Genomic DNA, 18,967 nt, shown 5'->3' on the forward strand with positions numbered 1-18,967 from the left:
CTGCAGCCTATCAAAGAGTAATTTCATTTTTGAGTCTTATTTTTTAAGAAATACATTTTGTAAGTCTATATCTCCCACAGATAGTGATTCCTCTGATGGAGCTGGCCAAGCAAATTGAAAACCTTCTGGAAAGGATTCACCATTCTGGATAGCATTAAGAACATTTGTGATTCATACTAGGAGGTCAAATATTAACATAAACAGGAGTTTGGGCTGCCAGCAGTCAGTCTTTGGGAAGAAAGCATCACTTTGATGATGCCTTGATTTGGACAATTTCTCAGTCTCAAAATTGTAAGGTAATAAATTCCCATTGTTTAAGCCAACTTATTTCATAGTATTTACTGGAGCAGCCTAGTAAAATAAAACAGACTTTGGTACCAAGAGTGGGGTGCTGTTATTGCAAATAACAAAAATGTGGAAATGGTTTTGGAATTGGGTAATAGGTAGAGGCTGGAAGAATTGTGAGGTGCTTGATAGAGAAGACCTAGATGTTCTGAGGAGACTGATGGTAGAAATATGAACACTAAAGGTACTCCTAATGAGGCCTTAGACAGAAACGATGAATGTGTTATTGGAAACTGGAACAACGGCAATACTTGTTTTAATGTGGCAGAGAACTTTGCAAAATTGACTCTTGGTATCAGATGGAAGGCAGAATTTGAGAGTGATAAGCTTGGATATTTGAGGATATTTCTAGGCTCAGCATGAAAAGTGTAGTATGGTTTCTCCTTTCAGCTTATGTTACCTGTGAGAGGAAAGGGATAAGCTGAGAACTGAACTCCTGGGCACAAAGGAACCAGAAATGGATGTTTTGGAAAATTCTGAGCTTCTGGAAAATGAAAGGTGCTCCACTTGAGATTTTCACTGAACACGGATCTAGTCAACTATTTCAGTGCAAGTAAGGACTGGAAATGCAGTTATTCAGGAAGGACTTGTAGAAAGTTCTTTTGTCTGATGGTCTGGAACCCTGTGTATTACATTAAAAAGTGACGAGTTTTATATGAGATCTGTATGAATGGAACCACTGCCAGCCTGGACTAGTGGGGACAAAAAAGGGAAAGACTGAAGGGGAAATCTCTTCAAGGGCAGAATCATGGACACTGAGGTCTGGACTGAGGACATCTTCTTGGGCCAAGAGAACTGGCCCACCCATAAGTGTGAAAAGGGTGAGTCTGCCCTAGCACTTAGAAAAGGTGGGTCTTCCATCTTCCTGTTTAGGTAGAGTGCTGCCACCCCACTATTCAGAGGCAGGAGCCTGTTCCTTGGGGACTACAGAGAGACTGGCTGCCATCCTAATAGTCTAAGAGAGTTGAGCTTGCTTGTGCCAGGGGATTGTGGAGAGTTTGGATGGTTGGAGAGGGTGGGGTCTTCATCCTAGTGTTCAGGGAGAGCATGGCTGCTGTGCAAGCACTTGGAAAGAGTGAGACTGCTGCTTTACTGGCACTGAAGGACAAAACATCATTCCATTGATGTATGCCTTTCACAGTTTCAGAATTGTTGAGGACCTGGAACCCCTGTTTTCCTTCGAATTTCTCCTTATGGGAGTGTTTATCCTTTGACTGTCTCTCCACTGTATAATGGAAGCAGATAACTTGCTCTTTAGGTGTCACAAGTACACAGATATGAGGGGTAGGGATGGAGGAACTATGCCCCAGAAGAGATCATACCTATAAATGATTCCAACATAACTTTGTACTTAGTATTACTACTGAAATGACTTAAGGTGTTTGGGATATTGTGATGGAATTAATATATTAAATATTTTGCATATAGAAAGAACATGTCTTTTTGGGGTCCAGAGGGTAGAGTGTGGTGGTTTAGAACTGTATGTATCCCAGAAAAACATGTTCTTAAAATTAATCCGTTTCTGTGGGATGAATCCATTGTTAGTAGGACCTTTTGATGAGATTACTTCAGTTAAGGTGTTACCTCCTTCAGGATAGTTCTTAATCCCATTACTGGAATCCTTTAAAAGAGGATAAAATTCAAACAAAGGGAGAGAAAGACATGAAAACAAGAAGTGAAATCAATGAAACCTGGAAGAGAAGGTAGAGACCAGCAGGTGCTTTGCCATGTGGCAGAGAAGCCAAAGTTGCTCGTCTTCAGGAAGAAACATCCCTTTGATGATGTCTTAATTTGGACATTTTCTTAGCCTCAAAACTGTAAGCTAATAAATTCCCATTGTTTAAGTCTACTTATTTCACGTTGTTTTTTTTAGACATAAGGCTATTGCACATTTCATAAGATTATAGTACAGTATAAACATATCTTTTGGTTGCACTGGGCAACCAAAAAATTCACATGACTCACTTTATTGCAGTGGACTGGAATCGAACCCACAGTATAGCCAAGGTGTGGCTCTAATGTGCAATAGCAATACAGCCTTGTACACTTTTACTTCATTAACCAATGAACACCTCAATAAGCTACTATGTCTGGGTTGGAGCTATCAAAATATAATATAATAATAATAATTAACAGTTATTGAGTGCTTAACTACAAGCCAGGAACTGTTAAGTTCTTTAAGTGTGTTAACTTAAATGCTCACAACAGCTCTATGAGGTACTATCCCAATTATATATTTGTGAAATCTAAGATGCACAGAAGTTAATTAACTTGTACAAGCTTGGGTTGAAACCCATGCAGTTTGCCATGAGGGGCTGTGTTCTTAACTATTTTGCTAAGTGAGATGCCCAACAATATGAAACCTCTATTTATATACTTGAAAATTAAAATAGCATTTTCTTTTTGGAGTGTTTTTAAAAAAATAATAAAAATCCCTTGATATTAGAATGGTTATTTATGCAAACACTCTGTTGCATTCAACATTTATTTCAGGAAACAAGGTCAATGTATTCTCAAATTGGTTAAAAAAATGAGAAAAAAACAAAACAACAAAAAACCATTCTTGGCTAGTCTTCTGCAATCACCTGTTTAAGTCTGATAGTTTCAGACAGAATTCCACAAACATCTAAAACGTATTAAGTATATTTTCCTATTTAGCCAGGAATCTTCTATATTCTAATTAGTATAACAAGCATTTCAAAATAAAAGTTCACTTGCTGTAGAAATCCAGAAACGCAGTTGTTATAAATGGATGTCCTCTACAGGGTCACCTTATCCCCAGTGGACAATGGTAAAGGAAAAATATAATGAAGCAGTGAAATGCACACGGTCAGCTACATGCAGTTTCTGCAGAAATCAGACTTCTTCCAAGTATGAATGAATAGCAAAGGTTGGAAACAGTCTTCAAGGGACCATTACCTCATACCAATATGGTGGAGGTGCTACAGAGTGAACAATCAAAATTTCATTTGCAGATAACTGTGGGTACCCAGCACTAGAATTACCTAAGCAACCAAAAACAAAAACCAAACAAACAAAAATAAAACAAAACAAAAAAACAAACGTTGCACCCTAAGATAAATAAGATTTGGTGAATGGGGAGGGGGAAAGAACACTCAAATCAAGAAGCCTCTTGAAAGATATTCCTTTTGGATAATAAAGAAGAAGGAAATTTCCAACAATGGACTTGGCCTCACTCTAGGACTAACAGGATTGGTTATCTAAAGAAGGAGAAAGAAAAAAACAATTAGGCCCTTTCAGTATGATAAATGCTACATATAATGAATCCCAGGATACATTTTAAACTGATGTACCAAAATCTTTGTAATTTTTAAAATCATATCCACAATCCTCTCCTAAGGCACAAGTGCAATTATTACGCCTTTTCTGATATTGATCCAGGCTGTTCAAGAAACAAGCGATTCATTCTGTTAACTCCTTTATGCCATGGTGAGAATCACGGCTTCCAAATGTTTACATTCCCTCATTTCCCTCCTTAGTTACTTAACATGCTTATATCGGTCCTGCCAGTTAACAACTGTGTGACCTTGGAGAAATCACTAAACCTTTCTGAGACTCACATTACCTATCTGTAAAATAGGCATAATAATATTTATCTCTAACAGGTATTAAAATCAGATATAATACATATAAAATGGTTTGTACAGTGTTCATAAAATAGGAGCAAAATCAGAAGTAGTTAGCTTATTTTTCTTATTTCCTTTCTCTTGTTCTGTCAAATATCAAAGTAGGCTGAAAGACTACAAAGAAGTCTATGATGCATTCCTGTGATGAGGAGCCTTGCATGATGAGGGGGCAGGCATGTAAATGAACAATTACAATAGGGTGACAATTATAGTAACATGGAAGTATACAAAGGACTACTGAAGAACAGGCTTAATAGCGTAGCTTCCCAAAACACATGATTTGTTTTCAGGGACAGATGATTTGGCCACTTATAATTTATCTTCCCAAAATAAAAGATGGTATAAGAAAACAGGGCAGAGGGAAGCGGATTTGGCTCAACGGATAGAGTGTCCGCCTACCACATAGGAGGTCCAGGGTTCAAACCCAGGGCCTCCTGACCCATGTGGAGCTGGCCCACATGCAGTGCTGATGTGTGCAATGAGTGTAATGCCACGCAGGGGTGTCTCCTGCATAGGGGAGCCCTACGTGCAAGGAGTGCACCCCTTAAGGAGAGCTGCTCAGTGCAAAAAAAATGCAGCCTGCCCAGGAAAGGCACTGCACACACAGAGAGCCGACGCAACAAGATGACGCAACAAAAAGAAACACAGATTCCTGGTGCTGCTGATAAGGATAAAAGCGGTCACAGAAGAACACACAGCAATGGACGCAGAGAGCAGACAACCAGGGGGGTGGACAGAGAAGGGAAGAGAAATAAAAAATAAATCTTTAAACAAAAAAAAAGACAACAGGGCAGAGAAGTAGGCATTGTTATTCTATTTACAAGAATAAAGGACAGACCAATTAACAGTTTCAGTTTTTTTCAACTGTTTCTTTATCTGATACTAGGAATAATTTCAGTGTTTAATTTACTTGGTTTACACCTACTTGGAGCCATCACATCGCTTAATGAAGATCTACTCTGCTCAAATTCCAGTGAAAGAAACAGATTTACTGACCAAAATCTGAGAAACACAGAGCAGCAGGAGATATAAACAAAACAATGATATAAACTCAAAAAGCATAGAAGGCAAGGCTAAGGTTTCTGATTCTAAAGGACAGAGTGAGCATATTCACTCACTTCTCATCTCTCTTCAGAATCCAGAGAAATGGATCATATAGATGTAAAAATAAACAACAAAAGACTAAAGTCGTAAAGGTGAAGAGAAAAAGAAAGAGGGCCGTTAGATGACAAGACATTTCAATATATTAATGAATAAAGTAGGGCAGAGGAAGTCTGTGTAACCCAAAGTATACCACTTACAGTATCACTAGAATGCTGCAGTAGGTGTGGGAGCTAACCTGCCAGTAGAGGAACCCCAGATGTTTTTCAGGTACAATGGAGGGCAGAAACAAGTGGAGGACTGATTAAAGGTCACAGCAGTTAGCTCCATGACCTATACAGAGACCCACAGAGAGCAATATTCTCTAAATATACTGAACAAACTGGTTTAGGTGAGTTAATGATTCTGGGATAGTGGCCTTCCAAAAGTAAAGCCCTCATTCTGCCATGTTTCAAGGGCAACAAGGATTTAAAGTTTGTTCCCAACCATTTCCCTGACATATCACCAAGGCTAGCCAGTAGACAAATTCTTCATCACAACTCCCTTGCCTCTTGCTGGGATAGGAGAACAGGAAGGCACTACTTAATATACTGTAGTATACTTAATACACTGAGGATAATCAGCCCATTTATCTATCAACCTTATATATAAATGGATAAAACAGGGACAATAGATATGTGACAAAATACCCAGCAGCAAGGTAGGGAAACACCAGGTTAAACACAAAAATTACTTAGAGATTCAACAAATGATGCTGTGACAACTGGTTATCCACATGCAAAAGAATGAAGGTGAAACCTTACCTCATATCATATTAAAAAATTAAGTCAATATGGATCATACACCTAAAAAATAAGATATACAACTATAAAAGTCTTAGAAGAAAACACAGGACAAATCTTCATGAACTTTGAGTAAGCAGAGATCTCTTATACATGACACCAAAAGACAAGCAACCAAAAAAACCTGGACTTCATAAAAATTAAGAAGCTTCTGCACTTCAAAAGACACTATTAAGAAAGTGAAATGATAATCAATAGAATGGGAGAAAATATTTTCAAGTCATCAGGGACTCGTGTTTGGAATAGAAAAGGAATTCTTACAATTCAGTAATAAAGAGGTAAATAACCCAATTTAAACACGGGTTCTCTGAAGGACATCTATAAATGCCCAATAAGCTTATGAAAAAGTATGCAACAACATCAGTCATTAGGGAAATGAAAATGAAAACCAGAATAAGATACACTTCACACCCAGTAAATGGACTATAGCCAAGAAAGGCAGAAAATAACAAGTATTGGTTAGGATGAAGAGATATTGGAACCCTTACACATTGCTGGTAGAATGTAAACTAATACAGCTGCTTTGAAAAAGTCTGGCAGATCCTCAAATGTTAAACACAGAGTTACCATATGACCCAGCAATTCCACTCCATACCCATGAGAAATAAAATCAAATGCCATACAAAAATTTGTACATGAATGTTCATAGCAGTATTATTCACAATAACCAAAAAGTGGAAACAATCCAAATGCCCAGCAACTGATGAATGGATCTATATAAATTGTGGAAAGTTGTTTGGTTATAAAAAGAAACGAAGTGCTGATACTTGCTATAACATAGATGAACCTTGAAAATATTATGATAAGTGAAAGAAGCCTATCACAAAAGACCACCTATTTTATGAATACATTTATATGAAATGTTCACAATAGGCAAATCTATAAAACTGGTGATTACCTAGGGCTGGTGTGGGTGGGAAGGGAAGACTGGAATGAAGTGGCGTGTGCCTGCTAAAGGATACAGGATTTCTTTTCAGGATGACAAAAATGTTCTAAAATTTATTATGGTAATGGTTGCGCAGCTCTGTGTAAATATGCAAAACCAATGAATTGTACAATTTAAACTAGTAAATTGTATGGTATTAAATCATATATCTCAAAATAATTCTAGTCAAAATAAATAGTCAATAAATGATAGCCATTGATATTTTAAAAATTACTCTGGAGAAAAGATGATTCAAGGAAAAGAAGAAATTTTGACTCTAATGATTATTCATAGAAAGACTTCTTAAGGGGATAAATCATCCATTTTAAAAATAGAAAGTGAGAACAAGATGGCCTAGACTCAGTTTTCCCTGCTATGTCCCTCTAAATACAACTATTTCCCCAGGAAAAAAATTGATGACAAAAATGAAAAGGACTTTAAAAGCTGAAAAGACAGCAGTGGACCTCAGGACTTGAGGAATGGCAAGGTGGTAAGATCACTGAGAACCTATATGTTGTAGTTGGCACAAAAGACCTGGCCAGGTTGTAACCTGGAACAACCAACAGGCACAGACAAGGACTGGGAAAGGGAAGCTCAACAGAAATCTAGTGGGAAGCTCCAACTCCAGTGCCTCAATTGAGGCACCAGTTGGCCAATCTACCTTTAGCAGCCCCTTCAGCGCCAAACAGGTACTGAAGGGCCAAGATGCCTCAACAAAGTCCCAATGAGCTGTCCTCACCCCTACTCCACAACTGGGGCCTCAGGGGACAGCTGAATATACCTTCAGTGGGAGCAGTAAAGTTCTATAAGGCTGTCCTAATACCCACTCCACCACCAGTACACTAGTGGGTGATTTGATCTCTTTTCAGCAGCAGCTTCAGAGCAACAACAAACCTACCCAACCCCTGCTCCAGGCTAAGGGCACCAGCAAGCAGGCTGCATCAGATGAGTCAAGTGTCTCTTGGCCTAGTACCCAGTGGTATTAGAAGATCTCATCCCGAAAGAAATGGCAATATTACCAATGTAAAGGAACATTAATTCAAATCAACAAAAGATTTCTCAACTGAAAACATGGGAACTAGAAGGAACTGGCAGAAAACAATTGTTAACAAGGAATCTTATATCTGACAAAACAATCCTTCAGGAATGAAGAGGAAATCAAGATATTCTGAAAGAAAAACAAAGAAATTTGTTGTTTGCATACATACATAAATGATACCTAAAGGTAGCTCTCCAAACAGAAAGATAATGGTAACAGAAGAAGTCTGGGACCTTCAGAAAAGAAAAAAGAATGGAATGGCAAAAGCTGAAATGAGTACAATAGCCCACCCTTCATCTCATGTGTTTCTTCAATCAAATTTTATGGGTGAGGCAAAAATCATAATATGATCTGATGTGCTCTTTAATGTATATAGAAGAAATTAAGACAATTAAGCTTAAAAAGAAAGGAGGCTAAAAGAAACTAAATGGAAGTCAAGATTCTACATTTCACTCAAAGTTGTAAAATGTTAACTTTAAAAACTTTATATAATACCTAGAGCAAACATTAAGAATATATAAAAAGCAATATACTGAAAAATATTAAATCAAAGTGGAATTCTAAAAATAGTTCAAATAACCTACAGGAAAGCAAGAAAAGAAAATAAAATGAGAAGCAAAAAATACAAGAAACAAAAAATGAGTACATGAAGGGCTTATGTTCTATCATATCAATAACTATAATAAAATAATGGGGGGAAATGGACGTGGCTCAAGCAGTTGGGCTCCCATTTACCATATAGGAGGTCTAGGGTTTGATGCCCAGGGCCCCCTGGTGCAAGCAAGCTGGTCTGCATGGTGAGTTGGCCCATGCAGAGTGCCAGCCCACGCAGAAGCACCTTCCCCACCCCTTGCGCAGAAGTGCCAGCCGACAGAGAGCTGGTGTAGCAAAATGATGCAACAGGAGACACAGAAGAGTCAATAAGAGATGTAGCAGAACAGGGAGCTGAGGTGGCACAAAAGAATGATGGCTTCTCTCTCACTCTGGCAGGTTCCAGGATTGGTTCCCAGAGCTGCCTAATGAGAATACAAGCAGACACAGAAGAACACACAGTGCATGGACACAGAGAGCAGACAATGGGGGGGGGGGGGGGGGGGAGGGAGGGGAGGAGAGGGGAAGAGAAAAAAAAATGGGAAAGATACATCATGCAAGAAGTAATAGCCAGGAGTTGCTATATTAGCATTAAAGTCGACATATGAGCAAAGAAAATTACTAGGACCAATGAGGAACATCACATAATTAGAAAAGGAACAATCCAAAGAGAAGATATATAAAGAATGTTAAATAATATATGCATCAAATGACAAAGCTTCATAATACATGAAGCAAATATTTGCATGATACACCTTTTCTTTTTTTTTTAATTTTAATTTTTTAATTGATTTTGTAAAAATGTTACATTAAAAAAAATATATATATATATATATATATGAGGTCCCATTCAGTCCCACCACTCCCCCCCCAGCAACACTCACTCCCCTCATCATGACACATCCATTGCACCCGGCAAGTACATCTCTGGGCATCTATGCACCTCATGGTCAATGGTCCACATCATGGCCCATACTCTCCCACATTCCATCCAGTGGGTCCTGGGAGGATTTACAATGTCTGGTGATTGCCCCTGAAGCACCATACAGGGCAACTCCAAGTCCCAAAGGCGCCTCCACATCTCATCTCTTCCTTCCACTCCCCATATCCATCAGCCACCATGTCCACTTTTCCCACTCCAATGCCACCTTTTCTCTGTGGGTCTTGGATTGGTTGTGTCCGTTGCACCTCTATGTCAGGAGGAGGCTCAGATTCCACATGGATACTGGATGCAATCCTCCTGCTTTCAGTTGTAGGCACTCTAGGCTCCATGGTGTGGTGGCTGTCCGTCTTCAACTCCATCTTAGCTGATGAGGTGAGTCCAATAAATCAGATTGTAGGAGCTGGAGTCTGTTGACGCTCAGGGCCTGGCTATCATATTGTCAGTCCAGAGATTTAAATCCCCTAAATATATCTTAAACCCCAACACCAACTAAATTCCAGTAAAGTAGGATGAAAGTCTTATGAAAAGAGATCCCATCTGAGTCCAGTTCCATCACGCAGAAACACCAGCTCCGAAGAAGGGCCATCTGACATGGCAGTGAACCCCGTCTGCCATGACCATAGAACCCGTGGGTCTCTTTAGCCCTCAAAGGAACCAATACCTGGGGATTGTATCTACTTTATGTGTCTCTTAGACTCTGCTCAGTTGTGCATAAGGTCAATCCTTCTGACGGCCTCCAGACTCTTTTTTAGAGACTCATAGCCATATAAACTCATTTCTGCTTTCCATTTCCCCCTTACATTAGGTCAAACAGCATTTTAAAGTCCTGTTATTATATGTATACAGGGATATTCTGCTGATCCGCATTGAACCTTTAATTCAAGGTCATTTTCTAGTTTCATCTTCAGCTGGTATTTGGTAGTGATCCCTCGGTGCCAGGGAGGCTCATCCCCGGGTGTCATGTCTCACGCTGGGGGGAATGCACTGCATCTACATGCTGAGTTTGGCTTCGAGACTGGCCACATTTGAGTAACATGAAGGCTGTCAGGAGGAAATTCCCAGGCACAGTGCTGCTCTAGGCCTTGTTCTTATTTCAGGCATATAGGCTCACAAGCATAGTCATTAGTATCATGCTCTCACTGTTGGAACCTCGTTCCTTCCTGATCCTTACGGTTGCACCTGGGGGACTGCCGCTGTTCCCCTAGGGACCACGACAGAGCACCCCCGGCTAGGAACTCAGTACCCCTCCAGCTGTAGTTTTTAATTGTTGCCACTATGAGTATATCCAAACATTACCATGCACCCTGGGCATATGCCCTGTACAGCTCGCTGTCAGCCATATATCACCTGTCAATAGTATCCTATACCAGTATTCCTCCGCTGCCATTGTTGTACCACTCTGTGATCCAAAACTTCCTGAAAAGTGAAGTCCAGTGTAATGTCAGGGTCCCTTACTAGTAAAATGGCATATAGCGATGGGTTTAAAGGTTAGATATAGAATACGTGTTGACTTGGAAAAATTCTACATCCTATCTTTTTTTTTTTTCCTCTCTCTAATTATTGAACTTCTCTTCTCAAGAGCCCTAGACCACAGTAATTCATATATACAATATACAGTACTCCCCCACATCTACCATTAAACCTTTTCCCTTCCACAGCGATATTCTCATAACTTATTCATATCATATTTACTTGAAGTGATGTACAGACTCTGAGACAATAGCTTTCAAACAAGGCGACATCTGTGCTTACATTGTGTTCCATACTTTAGGATATACAGTTTTCTAAATTTTTAGTTATCTTATGTTTTACATTATGGTTTACTTTATTAGTCTGTCGTCCCCTATATGTTTATGGTGTAATATTACATGTTTTATAACCATCCTTGTGTACTCTCATGAAAGTCCTCTCTTACCCCACATTTACTTTGGTTCCACACATTTAACATCCATTTTCCCATCCCCTTGGTGCCCACAGTGACAGCCAGCCTCCGTTTCCTGAGGAGCCCTGTCCAGAGACACTTGCAACATTGTTCAGGGCCTAACTTGCTCAATTACCCCAAAGCCCTGGGAGCCACCCTTTCTCTTGAGAGATACAGTTCCCTCTATCTGATGGCATTAGTCTTCCCCAGGATGTGGGTCCACCCCCACTCTCATTACTTGGGTCTCTACCCAATGGTACCACCCACTCTGGCAAAATGAGCATTCAGACATTCCCCAGGAGCTCGTCCCGCATCCGACCATCCCCTCCGAGCATCCTAAACAGGTAACCCTCTTAATTATATTTTGATACGATTTTCCCAGCATTTTACTCTCGACCAACACCTGACACTCTCCTATGTTCGTATGCTACCCTTCCCTCCCCCCACTTTTTGGGCAATATTACCCATCCGCCCATTCCCAGCCCCCCTCAAACCCGCAAAGCCCCATCCAAAGGCAACCCCTTACCCCCATTTTATCTCTTTGTGTTCATACTTACCGCCAGCTCTTCATAAATTCCATCCCTGCAGATGTCAGCTCACATCCTTCCTCCACCCCCTGATTTCCTGTAAGCCTATCATTCAGTCTCTAGCTCTCTGAGGCAGTTTTCTTATTTCCTATCATTGAGTTCATGTAGTATTTGTCCTTCAATGCCTGGGTTGCTTCACTCAACATAAGGTTCTCAAGATTCATCCATGTTATCACGTGTGTTTGTAGTGTATTGGTTCTTACAGCTGAGTAGTATTCCATTGTGTGTATATACCACATTTTATTGATCCACTCATCTGTTGATGGGCATTTGGGTTGATTCCAACTTTTGGCGATAGTAAACAATGCTGCTATGTACATTGGTGTACATATATTGGTTTGTGTCCTTGTTTTCAGTTCTGCTGGGTATATACCCAGCAGTGGTATTGCTGGGTCATATGGCAAATCTATGGTTAGTTTTTTGAGAAACCGCCAAACTGTCCTCCAGAATGGTTGGATCCTTCTGCATTCCCACCAGCAGTGGATGAGTGTTCCCCTTTCTTCACATCCTCTCCAGCATTTGTATTCTTCTGTTTTTTTCATAGCTGCCAATCTTATGGGAGTAAGATGGTATTTCATTGTAGTTTTGATTTGCATTTCCCTGATAGCTAGAGATTTGGAGCATTTTTTCATGTGCTTTTTAGCCATTTGTATTTCTTCTTTGGAGAAGTGTCTGTTTAAATCTTTTTCCCATTTTTTAAATGGGTTGTTTATCTTTTTATTTTCAAGATATAGGAGTTCTTTATATATGCAAGTTATAAGTTTCTTATCAGATATATGGTTGCCAAATATTTTCTCCCACTGTGTTGGCTCCCTTTTTACTTTCTTGACAAACTCCTTTGAGGTGCAGAAGGATTTAATTTTGAGAAGTCCCATTTATCTATTAGTTCTTTTGCCGCTCGTGCTTTTGGTGTGATATTCATTAATCCATTTCCTATTACAGATACACCTTTTCCAGTTATTTTACTTTTAACCTCCCTATGCTGTTATGTTTGAAGTGAGTTTTTGTAGACAGCAATAGTTGGCTCATTTTTTTAATCCACTCACCTCTATTTTTTAATTAGTATATTTAGACCATTTATATTTATTGTAATTATTGATATGATAGAACATATTTTCCATTTATTCATTTTCTATTTGCTCCCTCTAATTCCTGTACCTCTTTCGTAAATTTATTTTTTTTATTTTTCCATCTCTGTTGACCTGGATGAGGTCACCTACTTCACCTGGGTGTCCTGACCCCACAATCCTAAACCCTAGCCTTCTTCCAGGCCTTTAACCTTCTATCTCACCAGCACCACGGACCCCCAGGAAGCCCCACCTTGTGTCACCTACTGAGTATTTACAGTAAATGTGCTCAAGCAGGGGCCTGGGGGAGGGAGGTTGGCAAGGCAACCTCCCATTCCAATACCCAATCTTCTCATGTTCCCTTTCCCCTCCAGGCTCACTCCAGTCTGCAGAAACCTCTTCCCTGGGATGGGGAGAGAGCTCAAAGGAAAAGGGTTAGCTCTCTTATCGTTATGCTTTTTTTAAAAAGTACAAAGCAAAACCTCTCCCTCCATTCTGGCCTGAGTGTCCATCTATGTCCTCTTGACATGAGAGCTTGATCTTCTTTAAGGTTCCCCAAACAGACCTTTGCTGCAATTAGGAAGAGCACATTCTTGGTGCTGGAAGCCAGGCTCTGAGTTCCCAGCACTGGCTCTTGTCTCTGTGACTGAGTTGTGGCTGACCTGGTCCCACTCCCACTGGGGAGAAAGGATGGAGATGCTTGGCTAACAAGGAGGCAAGATGTACCAGGGGACAGGAGGACTGGGCTAAGCATGGAGCCAGCACTGTTGTCCCTAGCATCATTGCCTCCTGTTTGCGAAGAGATTGCTAATCCTACACGGACCCATCTGTGTACACCTGTTGGCTCATTCCTGGGCCAGGGCCTTGTATCCTAGCATGAGTGACACAGATTTGCAAAGCCATGCAGGTCAGACTTGATATCTTAACTCAAGAACCTATATACTATAAAGAGAGAGAGGCAAAGAGAGGGAGAAAGATGCCATGTATGCCTGGGTCAGTAGAATGAACTCAACACCCTGAGACTTGATAGGTGTGCGGGGAGGGAGCAGGGAGCTTTGTTTGTTGAGCCTGCTCTATCTCAGGTGATGTCCCTGGGACTCTAGAGGGAAATCAGCAATCCTTTCAAGATGCTTCAGCTGCCTCTCTCCTTGCGCATGTAGTGGGGCATGTGGCCTTTAAGGGTGAGGTTCTTATTCTGGTGGTAGTGTGCTCCTGCATAGCGCACGAGCTGCACACACATAATGATGCCTGTAAATACACACATAGGGAAGGTCTTTCTTCTCAGCCATTTTCTCCCTTTAAGAAAAGCAACCAGGGCCACAGAGAGTTCTTCCTGACTTTGCAGCTGGGTCTTGGGGAAGAGTGGTTTGTCAGGGATGGGTGGTGTGAAACAGGATAGGGCTCAGCTTCCCTCAACAGTTCTGACAGCAGAACCACTCTCCTGTACCTCTGGAGAACACATCTCTTTGCCCACTCCCTCTATTTTCTCAGTGTAGAGAATGCCTGATGAAAGCTTTGGGATGCCTACTTTGAGTGCCAGTGTTATCACTCACCTACCAGTGGTGTGATCTTGAGCACGCTGCTTAAGTAACCTTGCTGAGTCTCTGTTTCCTCATCTGAAAATGGTGATAATAATGCCTACCTCCCAGGTGGTTGTGAGAATTGTAAGTATAGAAGCATGTAAAGGGCCTGGTGAAAAGCTAGTGCTCAATAAAAGGTAGCCATTATAACATATACACAGAAACACACACAAATAGCGATAACACCAAATGCTGGCAATGATGAAGAGAAAGTGGAATTAACATAGACTGCTAGAGTAACTGCCCCAAATATATATTAACTGTGGAAATAAATGGGCCATTATTCTTAAAACTAAAAATGGACATATCATAGGACCCACAAATTCTACTCCTAGACATTTACTCCAGAGAAATGAAAATTCAGTTTCATAGAAACAATTAAATACTATATTTATAATAACCCAAAACTGGGAACAGCCCAGGTATTTTTCAATGGGTGAATAGTTAAACAAAAGTAGTTCATCCATTCCATGGAAAACTACACATCAACAAAAGGGAAAAAAACCACTGATACATGCAACAACTTGGAAGAATCCCATGGGATTTATGCTGAGTGAAAAAAGCCAGTTCCAAAAAGTTACATACTATATAGTTTCATTTAAATAACATTCTTGAAATGACGAAATTATAGAAATGGAGGATAGGTTAGTAGTTACAAAGGGGAAGGGGAATATGAAAGGAGTAGGTGTGGTTATAAAGAGGTAGCACAAGGAAACTTTGTGATGATAGAACAGTGAAGTATCTTTACTGTAGTGATGATTACACAAAGCTATATACAGGTGTGTGGCAGTTTGTGACTATTTTATGAATCCCCAAAAGAGTAGGAATATATTTGTGAACTAACCTATTCCTCTGGATATGACACCCTTTGATTGCATTAAATTCAGCTGAGGGGCCTTTGATTAGATTACTTTGTAAGATTGCTTTAGGGCTTTTGATTGGACTAAATCAGTAATGCATGACTCAGGTTGAGTCCCTGCCCCCTTGCTGTCTAATATAAATGGACTCACATGGATAGACAGAGAAAAAAGGAAGCTGACACAGTTGATTCTGCAATGAGAGAGAGGATTGCTTAAGTCCAAAGCCCCCATGTGGCTGGGACCATGGAGAAGCTCAAGAGGAGACTAGCCCTGCTATACGCCTGATAGCTTACAGCTGAAGGTGGGAAGAGAGCGGAACAGCCAAGACTGATATAGGAGGCCTGGAAAGAGACAAGCCCTAATGCTTGGTTGCTCAAAGCAGAGCTCCAAGAGATGGTAGATTCTGGAGGGGAAGGCAGAGACCTCTGCAGATTGGTGGCTATCTTGTTTCACCAGGTGCAACAATGCCAGGACCAACATTAGCTGACTTTGGTGAGAAAGCACCTCTTATGGTGCCTTGAGTCAGACTTTTCACAGTCTTGGAACTGTGAGCTTTTGCTCTAAATAAAAGCCAACATATTCCTGGTACTTTGTATCAATGGACCTTGGCAAACTAAAACAATGTGGTAAAATTGCACAGAACTAGACACACAAAGAAATGAGTGTATATATAACTGGTAAAAGCTGAATAAGTTTATACCAATGTGAATTATACCAATGTAAATTTTTTTCTGGTTTTCATATTGTACAGTTATGCAAGATGTTAACATTAGAGTTAATTCTCTATAAAAGTCACTACCACTCACCTGTACCATAAGCTTTCTAACCATAAGAGAAGAGAAAGTGTTGCAAGTACACTGTAGGATAGAAATGACACAAAACTCACAGCACTGCTCATATGCATCCATCATGAAACAACTGCTTAAATAGTTGATTTGGGTAGCCATGTGCCTAGAAAATGCATTGATGTTCCTGGGCTCCTGCTCCCATGTCTCAAATCTAGATTTTCTAAGTAAAGGTTTTGAGGTTTCATGATTCAAGGGAAGGAGATCATACACATGAAGTAAATGAAAATAATATAAACTAGTCTTAAAATGGCTTAGATTCAAGGCACTGGGTAAATATTCCTTATTTTAGGACTTCTTCAAGTAAAATTGCATATCTCAATTTTTTGCAGAATGGACACTAGCACTTTATTGATACAAGTGCTAACAAAAATGAAGGAAAATCCCTACCTTAGACCTAATAGGACAATGAGAAATTTCTACCACATATTAACATAGGAATTTTATGTTCTTGATAAAAACTTAACATTTATTTACAAGTCTCTCAATTAGCCTTTCATCTACAAACCAGTCAGAATAATTAAATAATTTGGTGAATATCAGCAAAACAATGAGAAAAATAGTGAGAAACAATCTAATGGAGTTGGTAGGCTCTGCATTTGTCATTAAAACAAGCAGTTAATGATGCCTTGGAGATTTATACATGTACACATGTATGATATAATATATATATACATATATATACACACATATATACATACATAAATTTCTTTTTTAACAAAAGGAGTATTTCAATTTGTAACCATATCTTCCATAAGTGTGGATGCTAATCTTATTGACTGCTTGGAATCCCAGGCACACACTCAAATTCATTCCCTTTCTCCTCAGGCTGTTTTCACAATCCATAATGTTTTCATTTTAACAGTCTCATTACTGGTATAACTTAATACTTCAGGGTTTGCTCAAGACAACATCAATCTTGCTGATCCTGCAAACACTAATTTGTTGAAACATATAGTGACTCCATAGCTATTACATGTAAAACATTAAAAACTGTTCCCTCCCCTGACATGCCACCAACGTTAAGAACAACTATCAGTCATTCAGCCCTGTTACAGAGGTGCACTACTAGAGAAATACCAGGCACAACGACTTCATGGAGTCCCACTCCCTTCAATAGTAATACACTTTTACTGGCCCCCAAGACAACTCACACACTACATCTTCTCAAAAACACCTGACATCTAAGACTCAGACATTCTCAAAATGGAAATGTTTACCTATATAAGAAACCTGTTGGACACTTCTGACTCCTATTTCTTCATTAACAGCCCTTTTCCACAAGTAACTTTTATGTTACTACAAGAGGGAGAAGCCTTGCCCTAAGTAGGAGCAACAAAACTCATTCATAATAAAATAACTTCTTCAATTAAGCTTTAAAGGCTTTGGCTGAGTCTAAATTAAGAATTAAAACATCTCTTTACCTGATTGGAAAACCTCATGCTAATGTTACGTTGATTTTGTAGCGGGATATAGCGCTGGACTGGATCAATGTCTTTAGGACTGATTAATTCATCAGCTGAAAAGAAAAAAGGGAAGTAACAATATAAGAAATGCATTTGTACATTATAAACCAAGTAAAATTAACAGACACATATAAAACATTCTACACAACAAAAGAATATATATTCTTCTCAAGTGCACGTGGAACATTCTCTAGGATAGACCATATGCTGCATGGAACATTCTCTAGGATAGACCATATGCTGCGCAATAAAATAAGCCTCAATAAATTTAAAAGTATCAGCATTATACAAAGCATGTTCTCCAACCACAATGAAATAAAATTAAAAATTAATATAATAGGAAGGAAAATGGAAAACTCACAAGTATGTGGAAATTAAACAGCATCATATAAAACCAATGGGAAGAAAAGACACCAAAGGGAAATTAGCAAATATTTTCTAGTGTAAGTTCTAATGGAATGGAAATGAAGACACAACAAACCAAAACTTAATGGGATGACATCAAGGTAGTGCTTTGAGTGAAATTTATATCTGTAAATGCCTATATTAAAATAGAAGAAAAATCTTAATTCAATAGCCTATTCTTTACCTTAAGATAAAGAATAAAAAGAGCAAACTAAACCTAAAGCAAGTAGAAAGGAAATGAAAAAAAAAAGAGTGGAAATTAGTGATATAAAGTAAAGAAAAGCAGTAATGAATAGCAATGAAACCAAAAGTTAGCCCTTGAAAAGATTAAAAAAAAAAAAAAAAATTGCCAAACCTTAACTAGACTGATGCAGAAAGAAAGACTTTAATTACTAACATAAATAAAAGTGGAAACATTACTATTGGCCTTACAGAAATAAAGAGGATTATACAAGAATACTACGAACAAATTCCTATAAAGACATGAAATACCAAAACTGACTCAAGAAGAAATAGGAAATACATATAGGCCTATAACAAGAGACTGAAACTTTCCACAAAGAAAACCCCAGGAACAAATGGCTTCACTGGTCAATTCTACTAAATGGCTTAAGAATAAATACAAATCTTTCACAAACGTTTCCAAAGAAACAGAAGAGTATCCTCATACTAAACCAAAGATATCATAAGAAAGGAAAATAGAGACTAAAAACTTTTGAATAAACACACAAAAATCCTCAACAAAATACTAGCACACCGAATACAGTAACAAATAAAAAGGACTATGCATCATGACCAAATGG

The 18,967-nt window shown here is 39.2% G+C and overlaps 1 protein-coding gene across 16 annotated transcripts in view; it reads right to left on the reverse strand.

Moving 5' to 3' along the window:
• The window catches only part of PHKB (phosphorylase kinase regulatory subunit beta), a 258,670-nt gene that overhangs the window by 89,127 nt on the left and 150,576 nt on the right, over positions 1-18,967 (reverse strand). For all 16 annotated transcript variants that reach the window (XM_004457055.5, XM_058280056.2, XM_071209177.1 and 13 more), the window contains one exon: positions 17,718-17,812. In XM_004457055.5, coding sequence (XP_004457112.1) covers positions 17,718-17,812 — 95 coding nt within the window. The remainder of the gene's footprint in view (positions 1-17,717; positions 17,813-18,967) is intronic.

Source organism: Dasypus novemcinctus, chromosome 18, assembly GCF_030445035.2.
Source record: "Dasypus novemcinctus isolate mDasNov1 chromosome 18, mDasNov1.1.hap2, whole genome shotgun sequence".
Lineage (NCBI taxonomy): Eukaryota > Metazoa > Chordata > Mammalia > Cingulata > Dasypodidae > Dasypus > Dasypus novemcinctus.